General features: G+C 40.5%; 1 protein-coding gene across 8 annotated transcripts in view; it reads right to left on the reverse strand.

Annotated features, from left to right (window-relative positions):
* The window catches only part of LOC135937756 (myelin transcription factor 1), a 176329-nt gene that overhangs the window by 3865 nt on the left and 154355 nt on the right, over positions 1-18109 (reverse strand). For 5 of the 8 annotated variants that reach the window (XM_065480979.1, XM_065480976.1, XM_065480981.1 and 2 more), the window contains 14 exons: positions 16498-16570; positions 16376-16416; positions 15158-15337; positions 14268-14459; positions 12841-13343; positions 10604-10695; positions 10317-10530; positions 9405-9553; positions 6920-7173; positions 3720-3981; positions 1998-2204; positions 1885-1947; positions 1722-1828; positions 582-938 (listed from right to left, as the gene is read on the reverse strand). In XM_065480979.1, coding sequence (XP_065337051.1) covers positions 582-938; positions 1722-1828; positions 1885-1947; positions 1998-2204; positions 3720-3981; positions 6920-7173; positions 9405-9553; positions 10317-10530; positions 10604-10695; positions 12841-13343; positions 14268-14459; positions 15158-15337; positions 16376-16416; positions 16498-16570 — 2694 coding nt within the window. The remainder of the gene's footprint in view (positions 1-581; positions 939-1721; positions 1829-1884; positions 1948-1997; positions 2205-3719; positions 3982-6919; positions 7174-9404; positions 9554-10316; positions 10531-10603; positions 10696-12840; positions 13344-14267; positions 14460-15157; positions 15338-16375; positions 16417-16497; positions 16571-18109) is intronic. The other 3 variants (XM_065480982.1, XM_065480980.1, XM_065480984.1) reach the window with 3 other exon arrangements.

The following is an 18109-nucleotide window of genomic DNA, read 5'->3' on the forward strand; positions in this document are numbered from 1 at the left end:
AGTGTCCTCTCTGTTAAATAAAAAACATTTTATTTCCAATTTGAGTTCAGACAAACTTATTTATTTCTCTTCCAAATACTTTTTGCACATATTTTTTTCTTGGAGGGTGAATAGTTCTCAAATTTCGGTAATTTCTGTGCCAACTGAAGTTGAAAGTTATCATCAGACATGTAGAAATTATTGAAATCAGAAAAAAATGACCGATGAAAAGGTTCTATAGATGAGATTGATTATGATATTTGGAGACGAATCGATCCATTTTTTGTAATTTTAAACATTCTTATATTTTTTTTAAATTTAAGACACATTTTATGTTGGCCAATAGTAAAAAAGCTGGTTACTAGCTAACGGATTGAAAGATCTTAATAAAAACTGCTTGAAGTAATTATTTTAGAGTTAAGAACTCTATTTCACGATTTGGTTTTTTTCATTAAATTAATATTTTATTTTAGATTTATTGTCTAAAATATTTTCATAATCATAACAGTTTCATCTCATTAACCATTTCATCAAGACCAAACGAATCCTGATTTTTTGGTTTGTCTAATTTTCCCTGTTATTTATTTTGTTGGCATACTGACCCATATTGTTAGGCTTGTTGTATATGTTGGCGAGCACGTGGTGTTCGCCTGTTGCATACTTGTTCTTCACTTTGTTATTGAGCAGTCCAGCAGGAGGTGGTGGCGAGAGGCTGGATGGGGGGTGGGTCGGGCTGCTGGTGCCACAGCTCGCTCGGTGCGCCAGGAATGAAGGTCCTAAATGCGTCACTGTCAGGTTGCTGCTGCCATCCGCCCCACCCCCACTGCAGCCCCCCGACTGGAGGCTGGCGCCGCCGGCCGACGGCAGGTGGCCCGCCGACGTCGCTGGCTGCAGTTGCTCGTACTTGATGCCGCCGGCCACGGCCGCAGCGGCCATCGCGCCCGCGAAGTAGCCCACATCTGCAAATTGCATAAAAACAGAACATGATTATCGATTTTTCGCGCGGCTGGCTGACAAAATCGACACTGAGGAATTTAATATCGGTTATACGGTTTTGTTTTAAATCAATAGAAATAAAGCAGACTCGATCTGGAAATGCCGCGTTTGACTGGATTTGGAGGAACTACTTTAAAAAAGGTGTTCAGGGAAAACTAGATGTCCTGGAAATTTAAATTTCTTTCGGTTAGGTGAATTTTAACCGATTTACCAGTAGTAAAACCGATTAATTTTGAAAAATAACCGTGATTCTCCTACTGGAGGGAAAATTTGATTTAGATTCTACCTTTGAAAATCTTGAAACTTAAAATCACTGCCAGTTAAACGCACTAGTTACCATTCCACCTTTGAAAAATTCGAAGGGTTCTTTGCTCCTTTCGTCCGAGGCACTGAATTCACCACACTTTTCGAGTAAATATATTTCATATAGAAACAAGAGCTCTTTATTTTTCAATAGAAACTAAAAATGCACATTTTGTCTGTTTGTCTGCTAAATAAATTATTTTGTACAGTAATTAGACAGCCTCTAAGGCCGCGTATCGTGATCACTTTTATTCCTCAGGTCCTTTTAAGCAGGTTCACCCTGATCGGCCCCTTTTTACTCAGGTCGACCGGCTTATCCTGCACTCTGTCAGCCTTTCTAGGGTCTCTGTCCTCGTCGGAGGAGTCTCCGGAGATTTCCGACTCGTTGTCGGACAGTTCGAAATACATCTCGTCGTCGCGGTCCTCCAGGACGAAGGCTTTACCTTTGTGGTGCAGGTCCACCGAGGGACCGCCCATCAAGGAGGAGCTGGCCGAGGCGCTGTCCATCACTCGCATCTTGTTGCGGTTGGCGATTGGACAGCCGGACGCACTGCAGGAAATAATAATCCGAATTAAAATCATGAATAAAAATGCGAACTGGGACACCTTCTGTGCGAGAGGAACTTGCCGGTGGCGTGGCCGGAGCCGTCGCAGCCTGGAATCGGACACCTGCGGGACAGGGGGTGAATTAAAATATCGTTCGAGGGGAATGTGTGTACGTTCGCTCCAACCTGAGCGGCTCAGAGTCCTGTCCGTCCCGCGGCTTGCTCTTCGGCTTGTTGGCCCTCGGACAGCCGGACAGCGAGCGGTGCGACGAGTAGTTGCCGGTTACGTGTCCCGAGCCGTCGCAGCCCGGAGTTGGACACTTGAGCTCCTGCGAGTGCGGCTGGACAGAGCTGCGGTCAGAACGCGAGCAGCCGGACAGGCTGAAATTAAAGTGTCCCGTCGTTAAAATGAATAAAGGAAAATTATAAAGAGGAAGGATTTGGGTTTAGATTCTTTATTTAAGGAGGAAATCAATTCATCCCCGCCACTTTCCAAAAGTTTGAAACTTTCGAAAAAGTCCCAAAGTGAGCGCTGAATTGAAAAGGGCGCGAGAAAAACAAAAGTTCCTGAAACTTTTGAGTACGCGCTTTTACATGGCCGGATTTTGGATTTGGAATTCTCCGGTTTTGCGGAGAATTCGCGCTCCGGGTTCGTTTCCAGGGTGGACAGCACCCGATTTCGAACCCAAACAATGCCAATCGGGACCGGGTCAGAGGCAAAACGGACCAGAAAAGCGGGAAATGCGTGCGGGTGCCCCTGAGAGGTATGCGAGCCCGCGAGAGTTTACCTTTCCCTCTCGCTTTCGAGGAAGCGCTGGAGCAAAAGGTCGTCGGCCTGGTCAAAGTGTCCGAACATGGCGTGTCCCGGGTGGCCGGCGGTGCGACCGGTCCGGTTCACGAGAAAAGTGCGACTAAATTGAGGCTGGCTGCGGTGCCACGGCCGCCGCCGCCGCCGCCGATATTGATCAAATCTCGAGTTTGCGGCGGCTAACCCCGCCTCCCGGCACCCTTGCGAAACCCTGCCGAGCCAACCGCGGCCGAATTCGGACCCGTTGACGCTCAAATTCGGTCCGAGAGGACGCTAATCTGGACCTCCGTGCCAGATGGATCTCGCAAACTTTCAAGTTTCGGGCGTCAAGATCAGCGGCCTTGCCACCAAGGGGAGCAGGGTGCGCGGACAAGATGGCGGCCACCGGTGACCCCATTGCCGCAGCACGAGAAATGCGCAGAAGGCGGCGAAATTCGCAACTTGTGACCACCGCTTTGCGAGATTTGACTTGAACCCCGGCCATCTTCGCGTTGCGGACGAAATGAGAAACTTCTTTTGGTGTTTTCCGGCGCCGAATTTTTAAATTAGACACGATTGCACAGTCGGATGAAAGCCTGCAATGCTTCCCTTTAATGTTCAAAAGCTACAGAATTTTCGCAAAGGTTTCACTGCATTTAATTTAAAAGGGCGTTTTCTGAACAATGTTTGAGAAAAACTCTGAAATTGAACTAAATATTGACTAATATTTTAAATTTATAAATTAACAAATTCATATTTAATACATATATAATATTAATTCTAATTTATTTATATTTTAAGTTTTTCCAGCCCTAATTTTAAAATTTTATTCATGACTTACTACATTTGTTACAATGTGAAATAAATATGCAGTATAAAACAGTTCTGGACAACTTTCAAATAAGCTTGAGAAAGCCAAATTTTTTATTCACAGAGAAATAAAAATTATAAGACCATATAAAATTTGATTTTAAATTTCAAGCTATAAAAATAATCGAAGTTTAAGAAACATTTCCAGCTAACCATCAAATAAAAACGTAAAAGGTATTGTTCTTTTTCTGACAACTTGTAGAAAAAAAATTAGAACAAAAAAGAGGATTTGTACTCACCCGACGTCGTCCTTCTTGCTCATGGCGTCGACTCCGTTGACGGCGGAGCCGCCGCCCGCCGAGGGCAGCATGGAAGAATAAGAAGTGGCACTGTTGGCCTGGGGAATGCAGTTTGCGTAGCCGGTGTTGCCCGTGTGGTAGTTGGCGTACGGCGAGTTGGACAGGTTGCTCGTGTTGCACGCGTAGTACGGGTTGTAGCTCGAGTACTCAGAGGTCGGCACCACCGACGAGTAGTGAGGACTGATGTATCCAGAGCTCAAACCTGAAAACAGATGATTTTTTGTGTTTAATTTCTAGATTTATTTAGGTTGTGACATGTCAGAAAATATTTGAAAAGTTATTTTTGGAGCTAAATAGAGGACTGATTGCCATAATAATTTCTAAAGGAGATGAAAGATCCGAAAATGTTATAAAAATATCATAGTCAGCATTAAAAGCCAGCGGGTGCCATATGTGCAATAAAATTGGTTCCCACTGCGCAGATCCAAGATGGCGTCTGAATGTGGGAAGCTAAAAGCTCTCTTTGGATTCTTGTGCGAGTGTCAAGAGTTTGTTTTTACGATCCAAAAGACACAATTAGTGCAAGTAATGCAAATTATGTCACAATATTGACGGAAAACTTGGTTCTTTTCGCGTATTTTCACGTGACCGTTTTTTCGCGCCATAATCCACCCGACGCCATATCTGCGCGTCGCACGAATCTGGCCCCCGCTGATTAAAAGCCGTAAATATTTGGAAACATTTGCCATAAATTGGAAAATAATTAAAAATATTTAATTATAAAATACGATTAAAATATTCAATTTTTACTTTCTAACTTAATTCTCACACCCTTCAATAAAAAGTGACATGATTTGAAATGGATGAAAATCCTCTGTGTGATTTACGATTCCAGCTGACAAAAAAAACTCACACAGAGACGTCGTCTGGCGGTGTGGCGGCAATAAAACGGAATTAAAAATCGAACAGTGATCGCAAAAAGAGAGCAGCGGCAGCGCATAAATATAATAGGAGTCATAGTTTTTATTACCGCTGCAGCGCAATGGAAAAAAGGCATTTTTCGTTCGTGGCTGGCAGGCAAAAAAAAGGCAGCAGGAGGGGAAAAATTCATTAGACTCTCTCTACCTTGTTTTGCGGTCAAAACTTTTTAAAAATTTTATTACCGAATCATACATAGCCGGCGTTCTCCCTTTTCCGCGCGCGGCAGCGGCGGCGGCGGCAAAAAATATCATACTCACCATTCAAAGCCCGCGGGGTGTTTGAGAATTACATTTGCACACACCGCGCGCGTGCTGCAAGGGTTACTCCCGCCCGTTCTCTCTCTCTCTCTCACTCATTGCCATTTCGGCGCATGGAGAGAGAGACAGAGAGAGAACACGACGAAAGGAGGAGGTGGGCTGGAAAAACACAGCGAGCAGAGGCCGCGTGCCACCATAATGAATAATTTGTTTGGCGTAAATTTATATATTCCTTACGCCGTTTGCTAATGAAAGCCGCAAAAATATACGCTCGCTTGGATGACTGGCTGCCTGGTTGGCTGCGCGCATGATTTTTTTATTCTGAATTTGCATATATGTTTTATTATGAGCGAGCGCGACGGCCTCAATAAAAAAGCTTTTCGGCCTGCTGGAAAACAACACCGGCTATAGCGTAAAGCACAAAATCGCTTTGAACGTCGGCTCAAATATTTCGTTTTTGTGTTTGTGTGTGATTCTGCTCGGCTTTGCTTTGCTTGCCGAACTGAAAAGGCAGACGGATTTTTTATTTTGGTGGCAAAAATGATGAATGCAATGAAAATCTGGTAGATGAGAAAACTGAGATGGCTTCAAATAAAACGGAGGATTTTATTCTATTCAAAATGGATTTTTTTACTTTGTGATTGAGATTCTCTTTTGATTCAGAGTTTAAAATTGCTACTATCTAACATGAAATAAATTGGCAATAGAAACTTCAACTAGAAATTAATAAAAAAAATAAAATTACGAGCTTTTGCATTAAAAAATTGTTTGGGATCCACCCTGGGTTTTTGGCCTGTTGTTAGTGTGGTATATATAGGTTTTAAAATACCCAAGTTCGCAGAAAAATTTAATTTCTGCAAATTTGGAAAAAAATCTGCAAAAAACGGGTCTGAAGACGTACACAAAAATCAGAATATCACGAATTCTAATGATGCTCGAACATTTAACTTTGTGCCTGAAGACTTTAAAAAACTTTTAAATTTATTTCATTTTAATTCGAGCAATTTTTCGATTTATTATCCATGCTTGAATAACTAAAAATGACATTTTGAATTTATTCTTATTACGGGATGAAATGTTTTTCTAAGTGTTTGTAACATACTTAGAAAATTTCAAGGTTTCACAGTCGGTTCTCTGTGAGGATCAAAGAATAAAAAGGGCAATTTTAAGTTCAGGTGTTTTATCGTGAGAAAATCGAAATTCCGATTCTACAAGAATATCCTGGGGATCGTCACCCCTGAGGGTAGACAAGACCACTAGAACAGGCAAGAAATCGAACCCTGGCTTCAGGGTAGCCCTCGAGTGACCAAATTCATTAATTCCCCGTATTTAGCCACTATATAGTGACGCCTCTTTGGGCTTTTTATTCGTTTGATATGCAAAATTTACACACTGTTCGAACGGCCAAGTCAAGAGCTTTCAGAATTATGTTCAATTCGACCTTTTGTAAGCCACCAGAGCGCTCAGGAAACGCCCTGATGAGCCTAAAATCCAGTTCCTGGGAACCCTTCAGGCGCGTGGTGGGTCAAATTGAGGTAAAATTTAAATTTAACTGGTATAAAACCATGTAACAAATTTAAAAACCTTTACATAAGTAAATAATTTTCAAACTAGAATAAAAGAAATGGTGTCTAGGCCGATTCAGAAAGGTTTTGGTGTTTGCTAGACATTTCAGTGCTATTTGGCGGGAAAATCTATTGCTCAAAGCAGCTTTAATTTGAAAATAATATGACGAAATGCGAAGACAGCAGTTTTGCCCATTCGTTTGAGGTGTTTCATAATGATGAATAATTTTAAAGTAGAATTTTTAATAAAACTGCAGTTTAAATATAAAAAAAAACATTTTAAGAGGCCAATTTTAAGAGTACAATTTACGAAATCTTTTGTTTTATCTCCTCCAGGGATGAAAAAATTGGATAACAATTAAAAAATTAAATTTCAAATACGAAAAAGGTAATTTACCTGCGGCGACGGCGGCAGGGTTGTCCCTGTAGTCGAGGTAGGGCTGCTGCGTGGACTCGGGGCTGGAGGTCCTGCTGTACGCGTAGCCGGGAGGTAGCGCCACGAGGCGACTGCCGCTGAAGTTGACGGGCTCGTTGGCGGTGGAAAAGTCGACGGGCTCGGTCTGCTCCTCGGGAGACAGGAAGCGGCGGGCAGTTGCGGGCGGGTGTGCGCCCTGGATGCCGGCCACCGCGCTCTCCGCCGAGTACAGCGGGCTGCGGAACAACAACAACACACTCGAGATCACGCATCACGCGAGAAGATCTCGCGAGCAAAACGAACGAACGAACATCCGTTCGTTTCTTTCGATCGTTCCCTCTTAAAGCCAAAAGCGCGAGTGAACGAGCCGAGGGGCGGCTGCTGCTGCTGCTGCAACAGCCTCGACGAGCAGATACGGCCCAAACTTTTTAACGGGCCAAACTTTTCAGGCGGCGTGGCGCGACCAACTTTTGTTTCCTTCACGACCGCCCAATCGATAAAGGGAAAAATGAACTTTCGCTTCAGCCGAGATGCTGGCGAGAGAAATTGCAACTATCAAGGTTGAATAACACAGCTGAAGGTTAAGGAATAAACTATTGCTCGAGAATAGAAAAAATGCGATAAAAATATGAAATTAAAACAATGGCGCAACAGCAATAATTAATATTTTTTCTGATATAAAATTACTAAAAAAGGCACAGCTATTTTTTTTGGCTAAAATTAAGTAAGTAAGGGAAAGCATTTCTCCCTCTTCCGTGATTAAAAAAGTGCCCAAGTTTCCCCAAAATTAATCTGACATTGTTATTTCCCCTAGAACGCCTGTTTAATATACAGTAAATTGTCTAATTCGTTTTTGACCTATTTTATTCTCTAGCTTGAATTTTAAGGTCAAGAGTTCATAGGCAGCTTCAAGATTACGTGGAGTTTTACTACGTTACATTTGTAATGTCACTGATCCTGGGCCTAGATTTAAAAATTAATATTTTATAGAATGTCAAAAATAAAACAAGAATTGATTTGTCTGAGTGTGTTTTTACGAGTCTTTTAAGGATATTGCTAATTTTAATTATAATTTAATTTAGAGCCCCATTCTAAATTTTACACATAATATTGATTATGTTTCAAACGTGTCTTAAAATTCTGATTTGGAGAAAATTTGCAGGAAATCTCGAGTAGTAAGGAAACGATTTTGATAAAGCCAATTTATTAAACTCATAATAACTAATTTTAAAAGTCAAAATGTTTCAATAATTCTAAAATTTTGAAAGATTTACAAAGGTTGAAAATGACTTATATTAATTTAAAAAATTTATATGCATTTTAATTTATTTGCTACCGTATTTTTAGCCTCCGTAAATCACTAATGCTTTAATAAGTAAAAATCTTCAACCACAGGGCTTTTGGTAAACACAAATTCAATAAATTCACCCCAACAAACAAAGACTAAGCATGCTAAGTGTTTCCGTGATATTCAATCGTTATCTTTGTTCTATTAAAATTTAATTTTTTTACTAAAAGTCTGACGTTATTGACAGAAATTATAATCACGGGCGGCGAACACACTCAGACAAATGATTCAGAAAGGGCTGACTGAGAAGCCGGCGAAATTTTCTTTTGTCGTCGGCAGGGCGGTTGAGCAAAAAATCCGCGCACCGCAGAAAAGCGGCTTCGATCGCGAGTGAAATCAAAGGAGAAAAAGTGATCAAAGTCGCGGAGCGAAACCAAAAAGCAGCATAGCATCTATAGGAATCAATTATCAAGCGGCACTGTTTTGCTCTTCGTTTGATCTCCATTGGGATAAACAAAGAGTTCATAATTAAAAGATCAAACAGGGCCCGCTCGCCCGCCCGCGCGCGCGTGTTTACCGAGAAGAGATCGAGTGAGTGGGTCTCTCTTTCGCTCGTTCTCTGCGCAAAGAATGGCCCGCGGCTGTGTGTGCTCGGCGGGCCGGAAAAATATTTGCACACGGCGTCTGCTCTCCCCCGAGGGCCAGACACCTGTTCTTTAAGGACTCGCTCTGCTTTTTGTCCGAGTTTTTGTCGCTAAACGGGGGAAGGGAGCGACTTGCTTGCTGTAATGGTATTTCTGGAGCTTATTTCGGGATAAAAAAATATAATTCCGAGGAGAAAGTCTGATTTTTTGTCATTTGCAAGCGAAAATACTGTTTTATATATTCTCCCCTGAAGACTTCCATTTATTTTCCAACAGAAGATGGATTTTAATTTTTTCCCTGATGCTGAAATTAATAGGATCAATCCAGGTAATTGTAAATAAGGTCTAACGCAAAAAAATAAAATTACAGCATTACTTTAAGACCACAGATTTGAAAATTTTGGAAAAAAACTGAAACTAAATTCAAGTTAGCAAATTTTAAGTGTACAAAAAGCAAAAGAAATTTAAAAAAATAACATTTTTAATTATTTTTAACCCTAAAAGTAATTTTGAGGCATTGGAGCATCTTTCTTACCTTTCTGCGCCACGGTTGACGCTCAAGTCGAGGGTGTGCACCTGCGGGCTGGGCACCGCGGCAGACTGGTTGCTCAGGTGGCTAGGACTGGTGCCGTCGAGCGCCCGCGACCTGATGCCGCCGTGCTGGGGACTCATACTGGTCGCATACTGTGGGCAAAACACACGCAGGATTGAGTGGAAAAGCTCGGGAATGCGTGGGTGGAGGGGACAGGGTTGCCAGCCAACCCGCGGACTTTCCTTTTGCTCTCATTTATATAGTGATTTATTCATTCACGCTTCTAGCGCAAGTCACAAAATAAATATGGCGGTGGAAAGCAACGGCCAATCAGAAAAATATATTTTTTAATTGATTTTCATTCCTCCAGTACCAAATTAGGGATGTATTCATGGCGTTAAGGGATGCTGGGGGAAATTTCGAAATTATTCGCCATGTCAGCCATCGAGCGCTGGACATTGTGACGTCATTAGATGCTCAGGACACCCCATTGGCCATTTTTTTTTTAAATAGCGGATTAGCAAAAAATGAAAATCTTATTTAATAAACTGTTCAGAGATCACTAAAAAATTGACCTTCCCCGAGAAGTGTCATGGCCACTTTCTTTGTCCAGATTTTCGGCATTTTTATATAACTTCATGTAAAAATATTTTTATTTTCGAAGTACTTAATCGTCTAAATAATGGCGTCTTGCTTGTACTGACTGCTAAATTTAAATACCGCAATTTTAAATCCTAAATTTTCAACCGAAAAAAAAATCGTTGGAAAGAAAGGACAGGCCGCGGGCAGGAGCAAAATTTCGTCTCTTATATCCAAACGAAAAAACACATTTTTCCCATCTGATGCGAGTGCCGCAAGTTCTACGAAAGTCCAAGTCAACTCAAAGGTCAGTCAGCAAACACGGACGCTACTCACGTGTGGACTGTTCGAGGCGACGCTGGACGTTGACAAGTCAATGACCGAGCCACCAGGCGAGATCTGAGTCTGGTTCCGAATGGAAAGAGGGGAGTCGTCGGCCTTCCGCGACAGATTGATCGCTGAGCTGAACGGGTTGGAAGCAGGACAGGCCGGCATTTGGCAAGCCATGTTGCTGCTGGCAGCGCTTGAATCTTCGTACGGATAGACCGACCTAGAGGGTCACAACACAACACACACCCGCATTACTCGCACCGCTCAGCAGCGTGAAATGAATTGCTACTGACCGCTGGTATAAATTTGGATTCGGGAGCTGAGATTCACCCTCCTTTCCAACGCTTACTGAACCGTGCTGCTGGCTTTCGTAGTGCGGCGCAACCTTTGGAAATTCAGAAACGCCTCGTGTGAATTTCATTGCATTTCTTTCTTTTTTTTTGTTCTACACGCAAGAGGCAGTCTTGGAAAATTCACACGGGATGAGAAATTTAGTCGGAATTGCTGATCTAGAAGATTTGCGTCAGCTTTTTTTTATAAAAATATGCCATTCCGAAAGAGTCATCTCGCACTGCAATTTTCTAACTGAACGAGTTAATTTAACGCGTGGTGGAATTAGACGTTTCTGGTGATCCGCAGTTTTCATTTTTTTAACCTTATATGTTCTGTATTTTTTTTTGGTCGATGTTGAAACCGATTTTAAAAATATTTAGTTGAATTAGTTTGATTTTGAACAAATTATTAGATTTTTTTTAAATTAGAGCAAAAGTGACTTTAAGAAAAATTTCCGAACTCAGAATTGTGTGGATTGAAAATTTTTGATGTCATATATTTGCTTAGAATTATATTTTTGGAATTTGATGACGAAAAATCATACATTTTGACTTTCGACCTAGATTTAAAGTGGAATGATACTGGGCAACAATTGAAAATTATTTAAATTGTTGGATGCCTTAAACAATTGACCGATAAACAATTTGTTCAACAATCTGCAATAATAAAAAATAACCTTCCTACAATAAAAATTCAAATTTTGCCAATTTTCTCCAAAATTTACAGTGCTCGAACATATTTTCTTGGCATATTCCGATTCCTCTCGTCGAGATCTGTCCAACGGTGTATGCCACTTATTGGGGAAACTCTTGGTTTTGAAATTAAATTAGATTTCAAGTAAGGAGACAGCCATTACCATTTGAAAAGCACGCTAATTTTCCAGCCAATTTTCTCAAAAAATTACAGCGCTCCTTAGGTCAATTTAGGCTTTAACTGAATCCTAAGGGACGAGTTTATGCATTGGCAACAAGCATTTTCCAGGCTTTTTAAAAATCACAAAATCTGCCTATGCTGTAAACACAATAATTAGATCATTTTTTCATTGTTTAATTTTTTTAATTGCTTCGCAAAATCAAATTAATCTTGGTTTGGAAATCTAACGTAAATAATTATGCCTTATGCCATTAGGAAATATCCAGATAGGGTTTGGCCAGCACCTACAAACAACAATTGTTTAAGATGAAGATTGGTTTCTTCCGCAATAGGCTGAACCGACTTTGGTTTCCAGCACGTCAAATGAAACCTTTTTACTTCTAAAGAGAAGCAGGATTGAACCTGTAATCGCAGTTTTAAGTATATATTAAAAAATTGCCTTCTGCTGGGGCTCCGAACTCTTTTTTCCTTTTCCAATAGAGGAATTGAAATCGAATAAAATATCATTTTAAATTACATTCTTAGGCATTATCTTTGTCTAACTTAAATAATTTATTAACCTATAGTTAGGTAAATCGACTCAATATTTATTTATTTTGGGACTCCGGACCAAGGTTATGCCTTATCGGTCTGTTCCCTTCTGCAATGCGGTAGGCCTGCCCCAAAAATAAAATGTTTACCATCATGGACCGTTTTTTATTTTATTTTTATTTTATTCCGACTTTAATAACAGGTAGAGGAGACGAAGATGCTAATCGTATTTCAGTACCGCAGATTCGTTTTAGTCAAAATATATTAATGATAATTCATTTATGATTATTGAGGTATTTTTTGTCTTTAAATTTTTAGGAAATTAATAAAAAATATTAAATTGTTATTAATTTTGGTTATTTATATTTCATTGGTGCCATATTTATTTACTAATATGTAAAAACAATAAGACCTCCTTGTGTCCTAGCTGTGTCCTAATTCATCATGACTCTGCAGTTGATAAAATCCTAACAAACGTATGAAAATTTGGCATATTTTCATTTTAAATCCTCCCGTTACGTTTTCCCAATTTTCTTTCCAGTCAAAACCAAACTAAATTTCGCATCCCTGATGAGGAGGTTTGAGCAGATTTCGTCAGCAGAAAAAAACCGGACTAGCTCGAGGGGAGATAAAATCGCAGAGAATATTTCTACATATATATCTAGGAGATTGAAAAGTCTAAAAACTTGCCGCACTTTCACACAGAGACAAAGAACAATAGAGAAAGAGGAAGACGAGCAAAGCTACGAGAAGTGGAGGCTAGCAAGCAAGAAGGTGGGCGGGCGGTACTCACGTGCGACAGGTCCGAGTAGGAGTACATTGCGGCCCGCTGGTCGTACATGACGTGGTCGTACGAGGGCCGTTCGGGCGGGTGCGCCGTGTACACGCCGTAGCGGTACATGTCGCTCTCGTAGCGCGCCTCCTCCAGGTACGGCTGCTGCTGCTGCTGCGGCGGAGGCGGCGGCGGCTGCTGGGGGGCCGTCGGGGGCTGCGGCCCCCCGACCGACGCCGAGGCGGCCGGGGGCTGCTGCGGCGCCACGCTCAGCGCCGCCGGGTCCACGCAGCTGCTCGACGAGTTCGAGTCCTGCTGGTAGTCGTAGGGCATGCGGCACGCCGGGCCGCCGCCGGGGGCGGCGGCCACCTCCGACTTGGCCGCCTTGTTCGGCTCAACCTCGTTGCTTGAGCCGCTCGACGCCAACCCGCTGTCCTCCGACTTGAGGTTGTAGCGCCGCTCTTCCTGGGGCGTCGCCGGAGAGTCCTCCGACAGCGAACGCTTCATCGGAGGGGTTGGAATCCCTGAAACAGCCCGAATTTTTTTTTTATTAAATTATTTAACTTAAAGAATTTATTTTATTAGAATATGAATTGTTTTAAAAATTACAAAGTGACATCCTGATTAAATTTCAATTTTCTTGTCTCACCTCTAAGACAAATTTTGCTTTCCAATATAGGAAGCTTCTCTTAACTGACTTTTTTTTAAATTCTAAAGTCATTATGTATATACTTTGATGACAAATTTTAAATGAAAGCGGATTTCTGGATGTTTCGCATGAAGTTTTGATGGTTGAAAATATTTTATTAGAAAAAAACAGACTTTCAACATGACTGAGAACATTTTCACTCATTGTCAGTAGCTACTTTTTCTTCTTCCAAATTTGTAAGTGAGTCAAATATAGTATTTTTTTGCACTTCAACTGTATAACAAGCCGCTTGAACATAACCGGAGACAATGAGGATTCCGCTCAGTGCAAAACCAGTTATTTAATTTTCGAAGCTCGCAAGGTTGACGATTTTAATTACGTTATTGTTTATTTTAAAATTATTTCTAAATGGCGATTTTCTTGAAGAACTAGATTTTTTTAACACACTTCTAATCAATTTTACTTTCTTTTATAGTTTACTTTTGGGAAAGTATAACAGCTAGGGATGTTTAGATTAAGTGATGTAAGGCTTCTTCAACTACTCTTTTTTTCCTAAACTATAAGAATTATATATAAAATGTAATTAATTATATTTCTAATATTTTTAATATAATGATATTAAAAATATTAAAAATATTATAAATATAATATAATGTATTAATACAACTATGAAAAATATAACAATTTATTTTAAAAAATTCTAAATATCTAAAAAGAATCACTTTTTTTAAAACAATTCAATATGAAATTGACTAATGCATAAATAATAAATAAAAATTTTCCTTTAATTGAAACAAACCTGACTGCTTGTAGTAGGGCGATTGGGCAGAAAACTCGTGGGACGGTGACGCGACGCACAACGGCGACTTGGCCGACTGCTGAAGCATCGTGTAGCACGGCTTGGCGTCGCTCGAGCTCTGCGAATTCGGACTCTGGCTGCAAGGACTGATGCCTTTGGTGCTGTACGTACAATAGTCTCCAGAAAGGGAACCTGCACCGAAAGAACGCAACGAAAAAATGAAATAAAATGTTAATACATATTTATATCAGAATTTTAAATGAAAAATTACTCATCTATTCCCTTTGATTCAAAATAACATGAAATTTTGAAAGTGGAAAAGGTTGTTATAGTTTTAAAAAGAAAATTTAAATAAGTTCTAGCTCCGATAGTAGCTGTCTTGGTCTTGCTAATATAAATTTAAAAAAACCAATTATTTATTCACAAATTTTGCCACTAACTCTTTTTCAAAATTCACAAATTTTTTGAATTGAGAAATAATAATAAAATTAAGCTGTATGTTCTGTTGTTGATTTTAGTCCACAAAAGAAATAAATTCCGCGAAAGAAAATAACAATTTCGTCTAAAACTTATGGTCTCAATTTTGGCTAATCCTCTATGCGCCCGGTTGCAAACAACCGAGAGAACGGCACACATTTTCCTCTATCCATATATATATGAACACAAACAAACAAACAAACAACGCGAGTGTATAATTTGCAAGTGGAACACATTGGGATGGGAATAATCCGGCAGCGGTGGCTGCGCAAGTTTTTACGGCCGACGTTATTGCACACCTATGAAAATGAAGCGAGAGCGGCGGCTAAACCAATTTGGAAATAATATTATCATAGAGAAGCTGGTTATCCGGAGCAAGCATAGCAATTGATTAAAGCCGGACGCAAGCTTACTGGCTCTGGAGGAAGACATGTTGGATGTTAATTTGCTCTTGTCTCGCGAGGCCTGCTTGGTGGCGGCGGCCAATGGACAGCCAGACAGACTGCGGTGCGTGTTTCGGTTGGTCGAGACGTGACCTCGTCCGTTGCAGCCGGGCGTCGGGCACTTGAGAATCGTCTCGTGCATCGCCAGAACTGCAACACGAGCAACACACCCCTTGCTACTCACGCTATTTGCATTGCAAAGCACCCCGACACGGCCCCGACTCCATGCAAATCCCAGCCATTGTCGCGCAGTTCTGCTGCTTTCTCACTCCGTTATTTCGGAGCGGTTCTGAGATTGCATGTATGACATTTGGAGGATTGAAAGAACTGTCCCACTTTTGCAGACTTGAGTTTTAAACTACATTATTGTGTAAACTGGTTTTGATTAAAGGTAGACAGTTTAAAGAATGCTATTCTTGAGGTTTTGCGGAAATTCTCGAAAATAACTTTGATTTTTCCGGCATATTCTTGAAAGGGAAAAGTTACGATTATCTTATTAACAATGAAAAATGCATTTTTTTTATTCAACTTATGCTTTTCGAGAGACTGTTCGTAAAGTATGGTTTTAAACTTATTATCCAGGGCTTGTTGATGCATTGAAACACACACTAATATTTAAAACAAATATTGCAAGCATTAATACACCAGTTGTATAAGCACTTAGTGTTTGAAGCCGCCAACAGATGGCGCCACCGTATACTTTAGCAATAAATTTAATTTTAATGCACTTCCGCTACGATTTCAGACTCAATCCTGCCAATGTGTACTCTTCACTTAATACGCTTTCTTTTGACGTGCTGGAAAACTAAATCGGTTAAGCCAATAGCCGTAGAGTCGTGAAAAACTATTTTTGGAAATATAAAATCTTTTCCAACGTTTCTGCGGCGAATGGCTGGACTGATTTTGGTTTTCAGCACGTCAAAAGAAAACAAATTAAGTGAAGAATTCACAGTAGCAGGATTGAGTCTGAAATCGTAGCGAAAGTGCCTTAAAATTAAATTTATTAAGAAAGTATCGGTGGCGCCATCTATTGGTGGCTTTGAAAACTAAGGGCTTATTCGACTGGTGAATTGAGTAAAGCTTAAAATATTTCGCTTTAAATTCTCCTATAACAAATCGGATAGTTTTTCCTGTTGCTCCCTCTTTTATTTTATTTATTTTATTTTTGGCGAAAAGTGAAATACTCACTCTCGGGCGTGACCTTGTCCTTCCTGGGACAGCCAGACAGACTGCAACAATGAAGAAGATATCAGAGAAAATCGCGAGAGGCGCGACCGATGGATTGGTCGGTCGCGAACGCCGCTTTTTACCTCCTGTGGTGCGAGTAGAGTCCGGTCACGTGGCCGAGGCCGGTGCAGCCCGGGGTCGGGCACTTGTTACCCTCTGCGAAAAAGAGGCAGAGCAAGAGATTATCTCGGCGCTCATAAATATCATCAAAGCTTTCGGCAATTGCCCTTGTAACACGCCTCATATGCGAGCCACTTATCCACGTTTGTTTTCACCCCTCGGGCCGTTTAATAAAACGCCCGGCCTCCAGAGTTAATTCTTTCGCAAAATATGACCGGCCGAGTGAATCAGATCGCTCGCGCGTTTCACGCGCCTCTGACTTTAAAGAGCTTTGCCCTTTCAGACCCCCGTCTCCACCGCGCACAATCCTATCCTGCGCTTTTTGTATGTGAAAACAAATTTTTGGATCAGCGGATTTGCTCATGCATGCCACTTTTCAGCGGTTTTGTTGTGCTCCCTCTTCAGCCCGCTCGAATTCAAACGGAAAATTTGTTTTTGATCGTTTTTAAACGCGGACCTCAAGCTGCCTTTTATTTTCGGTAATTCGTTCGTCAAAACCGTGGAACCGAGCTGCTTCTAATGAGTCTGCTAATTAAAAGGGCGGTACGTTGATTTATCTAGAATATTCTTCAGTTAACTGAGTTATTCAAGTTACAAACCTCGTTGTTGAACAACAACGAAATCGAAAGTTTAATTACAATATAAATGATATAAATCAAAAATTAAATTCATACGTAAATTTAATAGGATTTAGATATTGATTCTGATGGCTATCAGGTATTCAGGTTAATTTTAGGCGGATTCTTGGCTGATTTTAACAAATTTTTAGTGCATTGTTAGAATGCACTGAAGGCATGAATTATTTAGGTATATTGACTATATTAATGTATGATTACTCAGTCCTCTGTCCGACCATTAAACATTGTTAATGAATCCATTTTACACTTTTCATCACTGATCCTGATTAGAATAAGTAGTAGTAGTAATCACTGAAGTTAATTAATTTTATGAATCTACTTTTAATAATATTAAAATTAACAGCAATCAGATCAGCTTATCAATTTACATTAATTTAGATCATATCCAAGTTTCGTTATACTCACTAAATATATTTAGAATAATATATAAATTAAAAATTCAATTAAAGCGAAAATATGTAATACAAGTGCACCTAAATTTTATTGAAAATGTTAAATAAATAATTTGCACTAAAATGTAAAAATAATATTTCATATATATCTCAGAATAAAATAAAAAAATTAATGAGTAAAAATATAGGGTATTAATAAAAATAAATTTTTTTAAATTTTTTTCCATCTTTAATTGTAGGAAAACTTTTTTGATTCAATTTCTCGTAGAAAAACGCCAATTAGGCCCAATTGCGGCACAGCTGCGGTAATCCCTGGCAGTGGTGGGTGGTGGGCAGGGCGGGCGAGATCCAAATCTGGCTTAATTACCGGACGAAAAATGCAGCAAGGCGGTTCGACAGGCGCGCGCGCCCGTTTTATTATTTGGTCACGCACCACCGGCGTGAGGTGTTAATAAGGCTTTTCTCCGTGCAAACCGCCGGCCGGATTTCTTACCTCGGCGCTGTAAGTAAGCTCGGGATTTTTGTGGGGGGCTGCCGCGCTCGCT

The sequence above is a fragment of the Cloeon dipterum genome, chromosome 2, assembly GCF_949628265.1.
Source record: "Cloeon dipterum chromosome 2, ieCloDipt1.1, whole genome shotgun sequence".
Classification (NCBI taxonomy): Eukaryota; Metazoa; Arthropoda; class Insecta; order Ephemeroptera; family Baetidae; genus Cloeon; species Cloeon dipterum.